This window comes from Oryctolagus cuniculus, chromosome 10 (genome assembly GCF_051225735.1).
Source record: "Oryctolagus cuniculus isolate XC-2025 breed Fujian yellow rabbit chromosome 10, ASM5122573v1, whole genome shotgun sequence".
Taxonomy (NCBI): Eukaryota; Metazoa; Chordata; class Mammalia; order Lagomorpha; family Leporidae; genus Oryctolagus; species Oryctolagus cuniculus.
The window spans coordinates 117579042-117598822 of NC_142876.1; the positions used below are offsets into that span (position 1 = coordinate 117579042).

The 19781-nt window shown below is 52.2% G+C and overlaps 1 protein-coding gene across 3 annotated transcripts in view; it reads left to right on the top strand.

Annotated features, from left to right (window-relative positions):
* VGLL4 (vestigial like family member 4) overlaps positions 1–19781 on the top strand; it is a 166380-nt gene that overhangs the window by 9135 nt on the left and 137464 nt on the right. For all 3 annotated transcript variants that reach the window (XM_051851714.3, XM_089306669.1, XM_051851713.3), the window contains exon 2: positions 7538–7614. In XM_051851714.3, the coding sequence (XP_051707674.2) occupies positions 7551–7614 (64 nt within the window). In that variant the 5' untranslated portion in view covers positions 7538–7550. The remainder of the gene's footprint in view (positions 1–7537; positions 7615–19781) is intronic.

The following is a 19781-nucleotide window of genomic DNA, read 5'->3' on the forward strand; positions in this document are numbered from 1 at the left end:
TCCCCGATCCTCAACCCTAAGTTATTTGGAGCTGGCAAAGGAAATAGAATGCCCATTGCCTGAAAAACAAAACAAGACTGCGCGAAGTGTGTGCTGTGTTCGCAGTGAGTCATGCTCACATCTGACCACAGCCATGAGACGTGGGTGGGTGGGTGGACCGGGTTTGCCTTGCAGAGGGGACCCCCTCTTCAGTGTGCGCTAAGCCTTCCCAGCCGCGTTCCTCTTGCTGGTATGGGGGTGGTGTGTGCCATGTGTGAGCCTGTCCAGTGGCTGCAGGTTTGGTTTTTGGCTCTAGTAAAATGCAGAAACTGCCACAGGAGTAAGACAGACCGTTGGGATCTGTTTAGATTCATTCTCGAGGTGCCGCATAGCCCAGTGATGGCTCATAAGGAGTCTAAGAGAAGCTGGATGCAACAACCCCCCCCAACCCGCACCCCCAGGCCATGCAGGTCGTCCTGAGACCACGCAGGCTGGCCTGGGATGAAATCTCCGAGTCATGGCACCCTGTGCCCCAGGGATGCACTGGCTGGCCCCTGCCCTTGCCCCAGCTCTGCCTGGGCTTTGCACACTGGCCAAGGGCAGTGGCCCCCTGAGCGTGGCTGTTCTTTCACACCTTTAGTCTCAGCTTCCCTTCGTGTCTTTGGAGAAGTCTCCCCAGACCACTGAGCCTGAGGTAGTGGTCAGCGCCTGTCTGTGTTGTACACTTTGACCACTTTGCAGTTTATTTAGCATATTTCCATAGGTTTTGGCAAATGAGTTTTAAACATTTTTTATTTGTTTGAGAGGCAGAGAGGTATGGGGGGGTGGGGAGCGCATTCCTATTGGCTGACTCACTTCCTAAGTGTCTGTCCCGGCCAGGACTGGGCCAGGGTGAAGCTGAGAGCTGGGAGTTCAGTCCATGTTCTCAGTGTGGGTGGCAGGAAGCCAGTTACTGGAGCCATCGCTGCGGCCTCCCAGGGTCTGCACTGACAGGAAGCAGGAGTCAGGAGCCGGAGCAGTGCATGGGGCACAGACACTCTGGTGCTCGGGGATGTGGGTGTCTTAACCAGCATCTTTTTTTTTTTTTTTTAAGATCTAGTCATTTATTTGAAAGGCAGAGTCACAGAGAAGCAGAGGCAGAGAGAGAGAGAGAGAGGTCTTCCACCTGCTGCCTAACTCCCCAAATGGCTGCAGTGGCTGTAGCTGGGCCGATCAGAAGCCAGGAGCTGGGAGCTTCTTCAAGGTCTCCCAAGCGCTTGCAGGGGCCCAAGCACTTGGGCCATCTCTTGCTGCTTTCCCAGGTGCACTAGCAGGGAGCTGGATCAGAAGTGGGGCAGCCAGGGCTCGAACCAGCACCCACATGGGATGCTGCCACTGCAGGCAGCGGCTTAACCTATTGCACCACAGCTCCAACCCCTTTAACCAGCAGCTTAACCTTTCGGCTAAATGGCTGCCTGACAAATGATTCTTTAAAAACATCCAAGAAGCCCATTCATGTCGCAGAGCACCCTGTAAGGGCGGTAATACTGATCTCATTTTACAGAGGAGGAAGTACGTGCACACACACACACACACACACACACACAGGGGTGCACGCACATCCCAGGGTCACACGGACAAAGTGGCTGGGCCCGATTCGAACTCAGGTGCGTGTCCAGAGATCCCCCACACAGCCATGATGCTGGTTTGGTTCTCTGTGCAGTGTGACCTCTCGCTGTTGCTGTGGCCGTGATGTCTCCTCCCACCCCTCCGTTATCACTGTGTTTTATTGGGTTAGTTGGGCTGTGGCTGTTGTACAAGAGGTAAAATGCAGAAGACTTTTTCTGTTTTATTATTATTAGTGTCGCTATCTTCCACCTTTATTTGCTTAGTTCTTTGGTGGCTTAGATAATGCCTGGGCCCTGGCCTTTGTCTCCCACCTGTCTCACTGTACCAGCCTGCTGTCCTTATCTCACACCTGCCTCCTGCAGAAGCCTGTAGGTTGCCTGCATCAGGAACTCCTCACTTCCCTCCCTGCTGCCGCTGAGCCTGCTCAGGGCCTGGTGACGCAGAGCGCACACCTGTCTGGGCAGCCTGCAGCTCTTTCCTAATCTGCCCAGGTTGTGACACCACCCCCCTCAAACTGACCACTTCTCGCATGGACTTGGGTTACCTGCCCAGGTGCTCATTCAAGCCTCTGACCCACACGCCTGTCCCAGGATAAGCTAGAAGCTTGCACCCAGGTGTGGGGAGAGGGACTGCGCTGGGGAGGGAAACGCAGAAGGAAGGAAGCCTTTGCAGTGGATTTTGAAACACAGACACACACAGAGGCACACACAAGCACATACACACACACAAGAACATACACACACAAGCACATATACACACAGGCACACACACACATACACACAGAGACACACAGACACAGAGGCACACACACAGAGACACACACACAAGCACATATACACACAGAGGCACACACACACACAAGCACATACACACACAGGCACACACACAGAGACACACACATGCACATACACACAGAGGCACACACACACAAACACACACACAGGCACACACACAAGCACACACAGAGGCACACATAGAGGCACACACACAGCATATATACACACAGGCACACAGAGGCACACAGAGACACACACAGAGGCATACACAAGCGCATACACAGACACACACAGAGACACAGACATGCACATACACACACAGAGACACAGACACACACAGAGGCACACACACGAGCACATACACACACAGAGGCACACACACAAGCACATACACAGAGACACAGACACGCAGAGACACACACACAAGCACATACACAGACATACAGAGACACACAAGCACATACACAGACACGCAGAGACACACACACAAGCACATACACAGGCACGGATGCACACAGATGTACACACACCCACACAGGCACACACATGCATACACACAGACGCATGCACATACACATGTACACAGAGACACACCCACACACAGTCCTCAAATAAAAACCGACACTCAGGCCAGCTCTTCAGTTGACATCATCTATGTGATCACACAATACCCAGGTAGCTTTAAATCCTGTTTTTCCTTTCTTTTCCCTCTTTAATTTGGCCGCACAGTACCCTAGTCCACAGACAGGGACAAGGTCATCGCACCGTGAGAGCAGGGATCTTCTGCTGCCCCGCAGCTTCTGGACGCTTGGCTGACCTGGACTTGCTGGAGAACTGAAACTTGGCTGATTCCGTGAGGAGATACAGCAGGTGGCTGGGCAGATGCCTTGTAGATGAGCCGTAGGTACCTAATCTCTTACCGGCCTAGGTTGAGTGTAAGTTGCTCGGGGGATTGTTCTGTTTTATTTCCCCCAGTCTGGCCTGCCTCTGGGGCTTGGGGGCATTTAGACCTCACAGTAGCTTATGTTGCAATATCTAGAGTTCTGGACCTGTTTCCTTCTTTCCTTTGATGCTTTTATACTGTATGTTCTTATTTCGATGTATAATTTGTCTAAGTTAAGGCATATGTTAATGTGTGTCTCTGGGTTTGGAATTGTGAAAGCATCGCCCTTCTCCTTGATGGGGCAGATAAAGGAGTGATTCTGCAGACCGCACTGTGTAGTGGAGTGCTTATCAGCAGTTGCTCGGAATCTCTTGACGCTCAGATCTTGCCTGGATGGGAGGCCAGCCCGTGTGAAGAGTACACGGTCGCACGGCCGCTTGGTGACGTTTCCGGCCCGCAGGAATCCGGGGAATGCAGTCTTGGTGTGACGATGGTCCCGTTAGATTAAAATGGAGTGGATCAGCTCCTGTGGCCAGTGATGTAGCGACGGTAACCTCAGAGCACTGCCGTCCTCAGGGCTTCGTGTTGAGGCTGGCGGAAGGTGCAGGTTGTGTGTACAGTATGTGACACTCGATCATATCGGTGTATTTGTGCTCCGCCTACTGAGAGCAGGTAAGTCGACTGTATAGCAGTGTGCGTGTCCTGCCAGCCGCTGCCTCACAGCTGTGTTTCCTGCGTCTCGTGAAGGCATCATTTTCTCTCGGGCTTGGTTAGCAGCGCGTTCCTTTCACGGCGGTGCGCAGAGCAGGGGGCTGTGCCGTGGGCTGTGTGATGCAGTTGGTGACGTTCCCACCGTGGCTGTGAGGCCTCGCCACGCAGCTCCCAGACGGCACCCGTGGCCGTGTTCCCCAGTTCTTGGGAGCGAGCAAGGTCGATGCCAAGCTTGCCTCTGTTTTCTCCACTTTTGAGCAAGTTCACAAATGCTCACCCTCGGGAGACGATCTCTTGTGTCTCACGCAGGGACCGGAGGTGTGAGTGCTCTGAGTTTGCTCTCTGGATCCACTCAGCCTGCTTCTTGGAGCAGGAAGACTTGATGGGTTTAGGGTACCTTTGCCTCCTGGGCGATTGAGGCTGTCTTTGTGCTCACATGTCCACACCGCCGAGCTGTCAGCGCCGTCTCTGATTTTTCTAAATCCCCGCTGCTCCATGCTAAGGCCCTCATTGCCATAGCTCTGTCTTTCCAGCTGTCCACCCTGCTGGTGCCTCCCCCGGCTTTGCGTCAGTGTGCACAGTGCCTCCAGGACAGTTGCCCAGGTCCTGCAGGCCACCAAGCCATATCCTGCCTTAAGAAGGTTCAGGGGCTCCTTACTGCCTCTGAAGTGAGGCCCACATCCCCCCAGAGCCCTCAGCCCTTCCGTGGTGTGGCTGGGGGTCTGAGTTCCCCTCCCATTACCCCCGTTCCCACCTCACCGTCTTCCAGCCCAGTGCTGGCAGCTGTGGATGGATTCCTCCCTTCCCAACAACAGTGAGTGTCACTTCTCTCAGAGGCGTAGGACTAGCAGTGTTCTGGATTTTAGATTTTTTCTTTTCAGATTTTGGGATATTTGAGCACATATTAACGGGATGTCTTGAGGATGAGGCACAAGTCTAAACATGAAATTCATCATGTATCATATTCACCTTACACACCAAGGCTGAAGGTATTTGTCTACGAGAGTTTTAGCACACCTGTGTTTTGACTGTGACCTGTCCTATTCGTATTTCTGTAAGATTTTGCTTATCACACTGCTTTGACATTGTTCATTTTGCCTTTACCCAATATGTGGGGACTTGAGAAAGTTCAGGGCAAGTGGACATAAGGTTGATTTATTTATTTGAAAGATGGAGTGACAGGACAGAGAAAGAGAGAGATCTTCTGTCTATCCACTGGTTCATTCCCCAAATAGCTGAAACGCTTAGGGCTGGGCCAGGCCAAAGTCAGAAGCCAGGATCTTCACCTGGTTCTCCCATGGGGTGCAGGGGCCCAAGCCCTGGGCCGTCTTCACTGCTCTCCCCCTTCCGCTGCTCTCCCAGGTGCATCAGCAGGGAGCCGATTGCAAGTAGAGCAGCAGGAATTTGAACCTGTGCTGGTACGGGGTGCTTAACCTGTACCATTGACATGCACGGATGTTAAGAATTTTTTTTACCACAATAAACTTAGCTTTTAGTTCCGTTTTCCGTGAACATTATTAAATACACTGGTGTTTCGTAAAGTGTTCCCTCAGGGGTAAAGAGTCAGCAGTGAAGTGTGAGATTTCGCGTGATTTCTGCCTTGCTCGAGGCACAGCATTTCATGTTGAAAGCACTGGAAGGTTATACACGGCTTGACCTGGTTTCCTTTAAGGTTCCCCACACCTGCTTGCTGTAGAATTTTCCTTTTTTTTTGAAAGGCAGAGTGGACAGTGAGAGAGAGAGACAGAGAGTAAAGGTCTTCCTTTTTCTGTTGGTTCACCCCCGAAGTGGTCGCTGCGGCCGGTGTGCTGCATCGATTCGAAGCCAGGAGCCAGGTGCTTCTCCTGGTCTCCCATGGGGTGCAGGGCCCAAGCACTTGGGCCATCCTCCACTGCACTCCCGGGCCACAGCAGAGAGCTGGCCTGGAAGAGGGGCAACCGGGACAGAATCCGGCGCCCCGACCGGGACTAGAACCTGGTGTGCCGGCGCCGCAAGGCGGAAGATTAGCCTAGTGAGCCGCGACGCCGGCCTTTTTTTTTTTTTTTTTTTTAAGATTTAGATTTATTTATTTATTTGAAAGGCAGAGTTACAGAGAGGCAGAGAGAGAGATCGAGATCTTGCATCCACTGGCTCATTCTCCAAAAGACTGCAACGGCCAGAGCTGTGCCGATCCCAAGCCAGGAGCCAGGAGCTTTTTCCAGGTCTCCCACGCTGGTGCAGGGGCCCAGGGACTTGGGCCATCTGCTGCTGCTTTCCCAGGCCATAGCAGGGAGGTGGATCGTAAGTGGAGCAGCTAGGACTTGAGTCCCAAATGGGATGCTGGCTGTGCAGCGGTGGCTTTACCCGCCACGCCACAGTATCAGCTCCAGCTATAGAATTTTCTTTTCCTACAAGTTAGGAACATCCAGCATAAAACTGTGAATAAGTCCTGCTTTAACTAGGCTTCTTGCAGACACATCTGCTCCATAGATTTAAGTCCCCTAAAGGCAAATCCTAGGGTGTGCTCATTTTGCTTAGCACCTGGTAGATGTGGAGTGAATCACAGAGAGTGATGTTCCTCTGGAGGCCTGAAGTATGAGGACTGTAAGGAAAAGCTTGTCTGCCACATGTCGCCACTGACATGCAGGTAGCAGGTTCTCCGTGAAGAATGCCGGATAAAGGCCGGGCTGTGAGGAGATACAGTGAGAAAGGTGTCTTCCTCAGCTGTTGGCCGGGCCAGTTCCCTAACCCAGAAACAGGAACTGAGCACGAGGTGTCTGCTTTCCTGGGATTCTCCTCCACCTTCACTTTTTTGTGTCTGTTTTTTTTGCTTTTATAGGTGTGCTGTAATTTCAGGAAACATAGTTAAAAGCAAAAATCCAGGCTTACGAAGAAAAATCATGCTGCTGGATAAATTGATGACAGAGGGTGGTGACTGTATGGTGTTGTACAAAACTTGACATTTGAAAACAGATTCTTCCTGGACTTAACATACCAGCAGCGTTACTCGTGGGGTTCCCAGCCTTTCTCGGGTGTTGCATGCTCCAAGCTACAATTACACAGTCATGAAGAACCCCCGTCCCCCACCCTCCACTGCCTCCCTCCCTCCCCTACAGCGTAGCAGCTTCTCAGTGAGGGAGGCAAAAGAACACGATGGTTGAATCATAGCAGCTGCCGTTAAAACTAATAAACTGACGGCCGCGGCCGCAACGGAAACCTCGGGGTGGTGGGGACTGCTGTGTTCGCAGAGCAGGCTTCGTTCCCTAACCTGCCTTTTAGTATGACTTGTGTCGGTGCAGGCATGTTGTGCGTTGGCACAAGCACTTGTACGCACAGATGGGACGGGCATGAGCGTTCACGAGACCCCTGTCCCAGTCCTGATGCGGAGCTGCTTCCTGGAGTTGGCAGAGTTTAGCTTAGTTGACGGAATGGAACCCAACCCCTTTCTCCCGACCCAGGTCTGCTCTGTTGCTCCCCGTGGGAAGAATTTCACCCCTGCAAGAGCGACTTAGGTGGGGTGGGGAATTCGTTCCGTCAGCCTCGAGAATTCTGAACAAGCCTTCGGAGTTCTGTCTAAACTCTGGTCTGCTTTTCCTTCTAGGCTCCAGCCAGGAATGGAGACGCCCCTGGATGTGCTGTCCAGGGCAGCCTCTCTGGTACACGCTGACGACGAGAAACGTAAGTCAGGATCCTCTTCCCAGGGCTCTGCCCACCGCCCTGTCACGTGTGCCGTCTCGTGGCCACACGCTTCTGCCATCGTGCGCTGTGAGTCGTGCTGGGTTTCCCTGGAGGGCACTGCGTGGCCTCCTCAATTCTGCTTCCCAGTGCAGAACGTGTGGCTCTTCCATGTGGCTGTTCTCTTGGGGTGCGACAGCTTGCACGGTCAGCTCCAAGGCCGGCTCCCTCTGCGTGAGGTGTATCAGGAGCCTGGAGACATAGACGTTGGTTGCTAGACTAATCGACCTGCAGAGAGCTAGAGGTGGAAGAAAAGAAAATCATCCCAGGCCACCCGCAGCCTTGGAAGTGTGCAGGATGTGTCCTGATGCAAAGCGGTGGTGGACATAGTATTTGCACAGCTGGGGGAGAGCAGTTACTTACTGGGGGAGAAACCTGTTCCCTGCAGTGGTGGGGGCGGGGCAGCAGGAGAGAGACCGCTCAGCCCCCCCCCCCCGGCACCCTGCAGTGATGTCCCCCATTCCTCGTTTTAAAAGTTCTGTTCAAAGTCAGAAGTACTTGTTTCACAGTGCACAGGAATAGCTGTGTGTGTGTTTTTTTTTTTTTTTTTTTTATTATGTAAGGTTTTCTTTTATTTGAAAGATCATTCACAAAATACCATATCCATAGATGTCCTTTCTGTCATACAGCTGAATGTGCTAAGTGTTTAGAATTCCATTCTTACATTTAACAGTCAGCTGCACTGCCCAGGAGTTTAGATGAATTTGCTTTGTTTATCGTTTTCACACTGAGGATGTGAGCAGGTCGTGGGGAAGCATCGGGGCGGATCACAACCCCGCAGTGCATGTCTTTCTTAAGTTAAGTATTGGTGTTACACAAATGGTTTTCGTCTGGAAGTGGGGTGGGTGGCAGCAGGAGGGAGTGAGTTCTGTAAATTGCTGAGCCCTCACAACAGTGACAGAGAGAAGCCGCGGCCGGAGCGGGGACCCGCACTGCCCGCTGACCCCCGCCTGCGCCCATGGGACACAGCGAGACTCGGGCGCTGGGGCACTGCTCATGTGCTCACGGCCAGCTGTGCCGGCCTCAGAGCCTCTGCCTCGGCCCTGCTCCCAGGGACGCGCTCCGTGCTGCACGCGGGCACACAATGTCCCCGAAACGAGGTGGTGACCCAGAAACTCGGTCACCTCCGGTCAGCGGAGGTTCTTGCTGGCTCGGCCTGGCAGACCTTTCTCTCAGTCCACCGAGGGAAGGAACAGCTTATTTATTTATTTATTTACTTGAAAGGCAGAGTTACAGAGAGACAGAGGCAAAACGAGGAAAACAGTCTTCCATCTGCTGGTTCACTCCCAAATGGCTGCAACGGCTGGAGCTGGGGCGATCTGAAGCCAGGAGCTTCTTCCAGGTCTCCCACGTGGGTTCAGGGGCCAAGGACTTTGGCCGTCTTCCACTGCTTTCCCAGGCCACAGCAGAGAGCTGGATCAGAAGTGGAGCTGCTGGATTTCGAACTGGCGCCCATATGGGATGCCGGCACTGCAGGCGGCGGCTTTTCCCACTATGCCACGGTGCTGGTCCCAGGAATGGCTTATATATGGGAATAATGGAAAGTGTTCTTTTCCTAAACACGGAAATAGTAACAAAAGGAAGATTAAGGTTGGGGGGCCGGCACTGTGACGTAGCGGGTGAAGCTGCTGGCATCTCATATGGGCACTGGTTCGAGGTCCGGCTGCTCCACTTCCTATCCAGCTTTCTGCTATGGCCTGGGAAAGCAGTGGAAGATGGCCCAAGACTTGGGCCCCTGCACCTGCATGGGAGACCAGGAAGAAGCTCCTGACTCCTGGCTTTGGATTAGCCCAGCTCCGGCCATTGTGGCCATCTGGGGAGTGAACTAGCAGTGGAAGACCTCTCTCTCCCGCTCTGCCTTTGCATCTCTGTAACTCTGCCTTTCAAGTAAATAAATAAATCTTTAAAATATAATAATAGTAGTAGTAATAATAATAATAATAAAAGGGACCATTCAGCATATTTAAAAAAACTTAAGCTTGTGCTCTTAGGCGCTGAAACTCCTTGGGGATGAGCGGCCTCTGGTTTGCTTGGTCAGGGATAGGTGGCCTGGAAAGTGCCTGTCACCGAGGCAAATGCTGCGCCGTGGTACTCACTGTCGGACCGATTCTTTCCGAGCCTCCGCATGGTGACTTGAAATGACTGCACCTGCTCACAAACTGTGCCCGTTGTGGGTAAGGCGCAGACCTCTGCCTTCAGCTCTTGGAAGGGGCTGTCCTGCCTTCTCCCCCCGGCCTTGGCTGCTCCGTGATGGGATCCCCCACTGTCACCTCTGCCACGAGGCTGTCATTACAGGAGCACCTGTGTGAGACAGCCATTAACGTTTCTTCTCAACCTCTTGAATAGCTCACATTAATTTAGTCCTTCACTGTGGGGAGGGTGTGACTACCCCCGATGACCAGATGTGGCTCAGGGAAGCCGCGTATCTTTCCCCAGGACGCTGAGCTGGGGAGTGGTGGCCGCCATGAAGGCTGTCCCTCAGCCACAGAGAGCTCCCTGTTGCCTCCGAGGTTGCTGTGGATGGGGCGGACTGCAGCGTTGGTGTAGTTCACTTGGAAGTTTTGGTGTAAGGTCATATTCTTTTTTTTTTTTTTTTGTAAGGTCATATTCTGAATTTGTCTAGTTTATAATGCCCAGCTTTAGTTAGGATAAATAAAACACAGTACTGTTCACACGAATAAAAGTTAGACATGACTTCAGGGCAGTCCTTTGTGTCCTTGGAGGGGAGAGTGAGAGAAGACTTTCTTAATTTCTTCTTTTTTTAAAAAAGAGATTTATTGGCCAGTGCTGCAGCTCACTTGGCTAATCCTCCACCTGCGGCACCGGCACCCCAGGTTCTAGTCCCTGTTGGGGCGCTGGATTCTGTCCTGGTTGCTCCTCTTCCAGTCCAGCTCTCTGCTGTGGCCCGGGAAGGCAGTGGAGGATGGCCCAAATCCTTGGGCCCTGCACCTACATGGGAGACCAGGAGGAAGCACCTGGCTCCTGGCTTCAGATTGGCACAGTGCGCCGGCCATAGCAGCCATTTGGGGGGTGAACCAACAGAAAAGGAAGACCTTTCTCTTAATAATAATAATAATAATAATAAAAGATTTATTTATTTGAAAGCAGAGTTATAGAGCAGGAGGAGAGACAGAGAAAAACATCTTCTGTCTGCTGGGTAACTCCCCAAATGGCTGCAAAGACCAGGAATGGGCCAAGCGGAAGCCAGGAGCCTGGCACTTCTGGGTCTTCCATGCAGGTGTAGGGACCCAAGGACTTGGGCCATGCTCTGCTGCTTTCCCAGGCCACAGCGGAGAGCTGGATCGGAAGTGGAGCAGCTGGGATTAGAACTGGCGCCCGTATGGAATGCTGTCACTGCAGGCGGCGGCTTTACCTGTTACACCACAGTGCCGGCACCTCCCCCCACTTTGTTTTATGTTGCCTTTCCTCTGCCCACTTTGTTTTATGCTACCTTCTCAGGTTCTTTCCTAAAGTCTACCCTCAGGATCCTCCCGTTCCTGGTTCATTCCTGGTCTAGACTGCAGCAGCTGAGGCTGGATGAGACTGAAGCCAGCAGCCAGGAACTCAGCCCAGGCCTCCCATGTGGGTGGCAGGGACCCAACCACTTGAGGGGTCCCCAGCTGCCTCCCGTGTGCCCGTTGGTCAGAAGCTAGCGTTGGAAGCGAAGCCACGACTGCAGCCCAGGCGCTCTGATATGGGCTGTGGGCATCCCAGGTAGTGTCTCAGCACTGGACCGAGTGCCTGTGCGTCATTTGTTGAAGTTGTAGGCTAACTACATTCAGAAGTCGGTGAGCAGTGATTGAACGCTTACGCATACAAGGATGAAGAAGGGGAGTGGCGTTTAGTTAAGGAACCCGTATCCTGTATCTGAACGCTTGGGTTTGATTCCTGGCTCCAGCTCTGGAGTCCAGTTTCCTGCCAAGGTAGATCCTGGGGGGCGACAGTGATGGCTCAAGCTGTTGAATTCCTGCTACACTTGTGGGAGGAGATCTGCAGCTGACGTTGTCCCAGCAGGTTAAGCTGCCGCCTGCAATGCCAGCATCTCTTCCAAGCACCGGTTCATGTCTTGGCTGCTCCACTTCCCATCCAGCTCCCTGCTGATGGGCCTGGGGTGGCAGCAGAACATGGCCCAAGTCCTTGGACCCTGCACCTATGTGGGAGACCCGTCTAGAGTTCTAGGCTCCTGGCTTCAGCCTGACCCGGCCCCAGCTGTTTTGGCCATCTGGGGAATGGACCAGCGGGTGGAAGATCCTCGCAGTCTGTGTCTCTGTAGCTCTGCCTTTCAAATAAATAAACACATTAAAAAAAAAAAAAGTGCGGCACCTGGATTGTGTAACCGGCTCCCAGCGTCAGCCTGGCCCAGTCCTGGATGCTGCTGGTGTAGTGGATAGGAGATCTCGCTTTCTCTCTCTCTCTGCCTTTGTGGAGCTTGTGAGAGTTTCTGTGGACTTCTGCTGCTGTGAACGCGGGCGGGGGCAATGGGCGGGTGTACTTGTTCAGTGAAGGACTTTCTAGGCCTCTTTGGGGCCTGCAGGTTGGGACAGCTGCTTTCGGAGAACGGGATGATCCTGCCAGGGCGAAGTCGATGCTCGCTTTCTCCAGTAATGTCAGGCAGAATCAGGGCTAATTAAGGACTCTGGAGAAAATTAGTGGAAAAATGGTATCATGAAAAACCTGTGCATGGATTTGAGAATTTTTTGTATTAAGCTCATCTTTTTTTTTTTTTTTTTTAATAAAAGCAGAGTGGTATTTGTTTTTTTTTTTTTTTTTAAAGATTTTATTTGTTGATTGAAAGAGTTACAAAGGGAGAGGAAGAGGTCTTCCTTCTGCTGATTCACTCCCTAACTGACTGCAGTGGCTGGGGCTGGCCCAAGCTGAAGCCAGGAGCTCCATCCTGGTCTCCCATGTGGGTAGCCAGAGCCCGGGCACTTGGACCATCTCCCACCGCCTTCCCAGGCCATTAGCAGGAAGGTGGATCCAAAGTGGGGCAGCCAGGACTCGAACCAGTGCTCATCTGGGATGCCGGCATCGCAGGGGATAGCTTGACTTGCTGTACCACAATGCCGGCCCCTAAGCTTGTCTTTTAATTCCATTGCTTTATGAGCTTTTTTTTGTGTTGTTCATAGGTGAGATTTTATTGGTTTTGAGAATCAGCACACACATTTTAATTTTGTACACCGTTCTTAACATACGTACCAAAAATCTAAAAAGCCATGAATTGTCATTGTTTTTTTAAAAGCTACTCTAGTGACTTTGCAGCTTCAAATTTGGAGGCAACTCTTCCTTAGGAGGCTGTCAAGTACAGGTATCCTCAAAGGTTGCTGTCACATGAATCCCACCCGTTCAGGTTAGTATCATGAACACAGCACACTCACATTTTCAATCTCTCATGGCACATTAACAAAATCATTAGGAAAACTGGGCTACCACAACCGAAGACACAACAAGGAGAGGTTTTCCGTAGAAAAACAGTTCTAGTAAACAACATGGGAGAAATAATTGAAAATATTCAAGACAGATTAAATGCACAATTGAGACTCCAGATTGCCATTGAGTGTGTGTTGTATTGTAGGATATAAAAACCACCCCACCGATGGAATATTAAGCTGACATCCAAGACAATCAAAGCCTCCCAAAATTCAATATACAACTGTTTTCTTGTTGTACTAAAAACCAAACAACCAGCAAATGATTTCACCTCTTAAAAAAATAATTTACACTTAAAAAATTGGATGAGGTGGGCTTCTCTCCTTTTTTTTTTTTTTTTTTTTTTTTTTTGACAGGCAGAGTGGACAGGGAGAGAGAGAGACAGAGAGAGAAAGATCTTCGTTTGCTGTTGGTTCACCCTCCAATGGCTGCCGTGGCCGGCATTGCGGTCGACGCATTGCGCTGATCCAGGAGCCACATGCCTCTCCTGGTCTCCCATGGGGTGCAGGGCCCAAGCACTTGGGCCATCCTCCACTGCACTCCCTGGCCACAGCAGAGAGCTGGCCTGGAAGAGGGGCGACCGGGACAGAATCCGGCGCCCCGACCGGGACTAGAACCCGGTGTGCCGGCACCACATGTGGAGGCCTAGCCTAGTGAGCCGAGAGCCTTCGCGAAGCTGGGCTGCCTGGCTGCTCTCACGAGCTGTTGAGACACCGTTGTCCACGTGTACGGCCAGCGTCATCACTGAGTGGGCTTTATTCTGAGCGTTTTTCAGGTGACTCTCAGTGGTGTAGGCATGGGTGGCTCCATTCTGGAATCCCTCTGTCACAGCTTTGGCCTCTAAGGATTGGGGTTTGTGTTGAAAAGAGAGGAAGGAAGCTGATAGATACCTGTAATCATAAGGTTAACATGTAAGTGACAATTCTTTGAAAATTGCTTATTTATTTATTTATTTTTTGTTGTCACTGTTTTGTTTTATCTGTTTGAAAGCCACAGGTAGAGGGAGAGGAGAAAGAGAGAAACACAGAGCAAGTCTTCCATCCACTGGTTCACTCTCCAGGTGCCCACAATAGCTCAGACTGGGCCAGGTGGAAGCCAGGGTCCTGGAACTCCACTCTGGGTCTCCCATGTGGTGCCCAAGCACTTGGACCATCTGTCTGCTGCCTTCCAGAATGCTTTAGCAGGAAGGCGGACCAGAGCAGCGTGGTGTAGACTCAAGCCAGCACTCTGATGTGGGGTTTGGGAGTCCAGATGGCAACTAAACCCACTGTGCCACAATACCCACCCAGTGCAGGCACATTTTTGGGGGTGTTTTTTCACTGTCAAGTGTGCAGGGCCCAAAACCCGGGCATTGCACTTTCTGTCACCCAGCACAAAAACAAGGCGTTCTATGTAGTGTGTGGCGATTCATGCAGAGTTGAACATCGAGTTGCATGTCTTTCAGCAGATTGCTGAGCCTTGTCTGGCCTGGCCCAGCCTGACTCGGCTTTCTCTGCCCTGGATTACCTCAGTTCTAGCTTTCGTTAGGGGCTGCTCTTAGCCCTTCGGGGAGGCTGACGTTCTCTGACACTCAGACAAGCCTTGTGTGTAATCTGATTTGAGCGTCTGAGTACAGACGGAAGAATGCTGGGCTACTCCAGATCGGTTTCCCGGCTCATCCAGTGACCTAGATGATGCTGTCTGCCTTGCCTTGGCTCCCGGAGACCCGAGACTTGGGCATGTTGGAGGACGTTATTGTTTGAGCGTTTTGAAGAGAACCAAGGGCGTGATGCCCGATAGGCTGGAGGCTTTGTCACGTCTGCGAGCGGAGAACAAAGGGAATAGCTGAACAGTACACCAGCGAGCTGAAGGCCCCAGTGAAAGGGGTATTTTGTAGTCACACAATAGCGCGTATCTGGATGGCCCAGAAGGAAGGAGTTGACTTGAAATACTCATCCCGCCACTGGAGAGAGGCGCTGATCTAATCAGGCCCAGGGTAGTCCTGGAAGGTCCTGACTGAGCACAGCTTGGGCTCCGGTCTCCTCCTGCACCCGGGGAGCCTCTGCTATGGGTGGTATCCACGCTCCCTCGGGCAGAGCCCTGCCTCCTCTCCTGTGTCTTAGTGGAAGACTGGACACAAGGAGAGTGCGGGGCACTTCACCCCGATGCCTGACCGCCTCGCTGCAAGGTATGCTGGGCGCCGTCAGGCCCGCGGGCCCTATGGGACCTGTGAAGTCATTCGGTCTGGCCCTGCCAAGGCCACCGCAGCGGGAACCTGGGGGGTCAGTCCCTCTGTAGCAGGCTCATTTCCAAGTTGATAATTCTGTGTGGCGCGCGCATGGTGTTATAAATAGCCACATGGCCCTTGGCAGGAGGAAGCGTCCCCACCCTGCTGTAGAGCGATGTTTATAAAGTGTTTTGTCTGCGGCGGTTTTGTTCTTGCATCTTTGGATCCTAAGACCTCCTGGTATCCTCTGGCTTCCTAGATGAAAATGATTTTGCGTGAAGAATAACTTGGTTTTTAGGATGTTTCGGGGCAGAGGAGAGTACAGTCCTTGTTCTCCTGAATAGGCAGGTGTTCAGACAGAGAGGTGTGGCTGGCGCTAGGAGGTGGAGAAACAGGCGAACAGAAGCTGAGCCCTGCTCCTAGCAATTCCCCGCCTGTGTGCTCAGTGAGGACCCTGAGTGATGAAGCCCAAGATACTGCAGCCCTGGGGCGAGTGTAGCCTGGTGTCCCACCTCCGAGTCCCGGGTTAGGCTCCCAGCTCTGCTCCTGACCCCCGCTTCCTGCCGCTGCCGACCCTGGGAGGCAGCCGTGGTGGGGCTCTCTCATCCCCGTGGGCGACCTGGATTGCGTTCCCAGCTCCCCGCTTCCGCCTTAGCCAGCCTGAGCCGCTGTGAGCGTTTGAGGAGTGAGCCAGTGGCAGGAGCTCACTGTGTCTGTCTCTCTTTTTTCCTTTTTTAAAATGAAAAAATGGGTGTGACTGTAATCCTTCCACGTGGGGAGTCCCTGGGAACTCAGGCGTCAGCTGCCATGGGCACTGAGGCCCCTGTCGGTGGAGTATTTCCGTGTATCTGGGTTGGACTCTGTTTTGCCTTAAACGGGGGAAGAAACCTGCTGACAGATAAATTACCAGATAGCCATTGGCACTCGAGTTCTCATAGGTTGTTCTTCAGAGAGCGTGGCGACTTTGGCTAGCGTGGCGTCAGTCAGGGCCGCCCCTTAGCGCGTCAACATTACCGCCTTCACCTGCATCGCTGGGGCCGCCTCCCGGCCCCTCTCCCTCTACTCGGCATCTGACTCAGTGGCTTTGGGACATCTTCGACCTGGCTCCCGGGAGAAGAGCGTACTCCATGCCCCTTGTACACTCCCTGATAGAACCCTCTGGAAGTCTCAGGAGCCCGAGCACTGGAGCCATCACCTTCACCTGCCGCCTCCCAGGGGCTCCTTGGCAGTGAGCTGGCCTTGTGGCTGCACTTGGTCACTGCTTTGCTGATTCTTACCCTCACATCCTCAAGTGCTTGAGGGCCGTAGCTCACAGTGTGGGTCGTTTCCCAGGTGATTGTGAACCTGGGCCCTTCTCCCAGGTGAGAGATGACACCAGTCAAACCTGCAGAAGAATTCCGGATCGGAATTGTTTAAGGGAGAGACGTGTCCTGGTTGGAGATGCTGTGTTCTGTGACTGCACCTGCTCTGGAACCGGTTCACCAGTGGTTTCCGTTCCCCTTCCTGTATCATGCTTGTGTGCTCTGTGTGTCTCTCTGTCTGCACATGCGTGTGGTGTGTGCAGCATTTTCCCTGAAACGTTTCAGGCTGTCAGGGAGGTCCCTTACTCCCAACTGCTCAGAATGAGCACATTCTCTTACATAACCGCATGTGGTTGTCTTTATTATAATCAACTTACTTAAACATGAAGGCGCTTCAAAAACCTTGTGGGAAAAATGGAATTAAAAGTATGAGTTTATTTTGGGGCAAAAAAAATTTTTTTTGAAATCCATGCATAGTTTTGTCAGAATGTGCATTTTCAGTGTCTTAGTTTTTTTTATTAGCAGCTTTTAAAAAAAACACTCTATTTTTTGTGTATAACACTCTGTTGTGGCCGCGGCTGGAGCCTGGGTCCTCTGCCCGGAGACCGTGGTGCTGGCCAGTGAGTCCCTGAGAGGGAGACGTAGCGAGCACCGTCTCCTTCCTGAGGTGGGGGTCAGCTGGCCGTAGATGGTGGGGATGGCCTCAGAGGTGGCCTTGCCCGAGCTGTGCAGGGTACAGTCGTCATCAGTCCCAGCTGTCAGTGGCAACCTCCTGGGGATGGGGCTGAGGTGATGCCGGGGCCTCTGGGAGTGGGGGGAAGTGAGGCGCCCCCCATGTGGGACTGGCCCATCTTGCTCTCCTGCCGGCCTCTGTGCATCTGCACCGTGGGGAGCTTGGCCAGGGTGCTGGCCTCTCGTTGGCTGTGGCTACTTCCTTGGACCACCCCATGCTCAGGCCGGCGGGGCCATTGCAGTCCCAGATGGTGACACATGCCTGAAACCCCGTCCCCGGGCCCCCCGGAAAAGGTCCGTGACTTCAGACTCTGATGGGCGGGGAAGAGCCCGGTCTCCTCCAGGGACTCGATTCTCCTGTCCTTGCGGCTGACCCAGCTTGGTGACAGGGAGTCCACTCCGTGCCCTCAGCCTTGCCGCTGTGAGCTCCCTGGCCTTAGCCCCAGCTCCGACCCTGGCTTCAGCTGTGGCCCCGGGTGCCTCTGCCAAAGCCACCGTGGAAGCTTCAGGCCCGGTTGGGGGCTTCCTGCTTCACCGGCGTCATTGGCCATTTGAGTGTTCTCTTGCAGAATGAAAAATTTTTCGCACCGAAATAAACTCGTATTTGTGATTCCATTTTCCCATACGCCTTTTGAAATACCCTCATATATATATATTTATATATGTATGCATAAAAATGGGCATAGCCTTAGGCTTATAATTCTACAGCTTTGTTGACTAGAATACATACGTGTAAGTTGAATGCAGCTACTGAAGGTTAGTAATAGATGGTGATCTGTTGTAGCTGGTGTGAGATCCACAGCCGGCACACTCAGTTTGATTTTTATACCCTGTTAACGCACCCCCCCCCCCATCACTTTTTTTTTTTTTTTTTAAGATTTATTTACTTGAAAATCAGAGCAATTACACAGAGAGGAGGAGAGAGAGGAAAGAGATCTACCTGCTGGTTCACTCCTACCTGCTGGTTCACTCCCTAGTTGGCCACAGCAGCCGGTGCAGGGGCCTGGAGCTTCTTCAGGGTCTCCCATGTGGTGGCAGGGACCTAAGCCACCTTCCCAGACCATTAGAGGAGAACTGGATCGAAGTGGAGCAGCCGAGACATGAACTGGACATTGTGATACTGGCATCTCAGGAGAAGGCTTTACTGGCTACGTCACAATGCCGGCCCCCCAACATCAGTTTTTATCTTGCAAAATGTTATAAAATATTTTGTTATACAGATTGTGGTTGCATAATCTGACTTTTTGTTAGTTTGCATGCCTGAATTTCTTTTTTTTTAGTATTTATTTATTTTATTTGAAAGAGTTACACAGAGAGAGAAGGAGAGGCAGAGAGATAGAGGTCTTCCACTTCCTGGTTCACTCCCCGATTGGCTGCAATGGCCAGAGCTGGACCCATCCGAAGCCAGGATCCAGGAGGTTCTTCTGGGTCTCCCACCACGGGTGCAGGGGCCCCAAGGACTTTGGCCATCTTCTGCTTTCCCAGGCCATAGCAGAGAGCTGGATGGGAAGTGGAGCAGCCGGGACTCGAACTGGGCCCATACGGGATGTTGGCACTGTAGGTTGCGGCTCTACCACTACGCTGCAGCGCCGACCCCTGTGTGCCTCAATTTCAAATTAGGTTTGTTTCACGTCCTCATTAGACTGATGGGAATAAAAAGCAAGCACGGCCCCTGCAATCATTTGGCAGTACTTGTTTATGTAATAGGCTTCCCATTCAGAATGTGTTAAAAAGATTGTCAGCAGGGGTGAGCTTTTGGCCTGGTGTTAAGCTGCTGATTCGGACACCTGCATCCCGTTTTAGAGCGCCTGGATTCGAGTCTTGGATCTGTTTCTGGTTCCAGCTTCCTGCTGATGCACACCCTGGGAGGCAGCAGGGGATGGCTCTAGCACTTGGGTCCCTGCCACCCCCATGGGAAACCGGGATGGAGTTCCTGGCTCCTGACTTTGACCTGGTCCAGGCCCAGCTGTGGGGATTTGAGGAGTGACTCTGTCTCTTTTTCTCCTTTTGTCTTTCAAATATTTTTAGTATTAAAAAAAAAGTTCTCACCAAAATAACCTGAGTAAAAATTTCTCATAGACCCCTCACACTCTGTGGACCTCAGTTTAATTGGTACTGAATATCCCATTTAGTTCTCCCAACAGCCCTAGTAAGTATGTAATCATTAGTCCCATTTTATAGGTAAGGAAACTGAGGCTTACATAGCTCAGCTAATTGGCCCAAGGACTGCTGGCTGGGACTGGCAGAACTGAGCTCTGGACGGAAGCGGACCGTCTGAGGCCTGAGCGCTGGATGCCTCTGCCTTGTGTCTCTCCAGGTGGAGGGCAGGAAAGACTTTGTTGATTAGAGAAGAAAACCCACAACAAAATGAGCCTTGTGTATACACTGCCTCCGCTACTCCAGCAGCAAAGAGGTTTTCATTTGGAACAGGTTTCTTGTCCAGT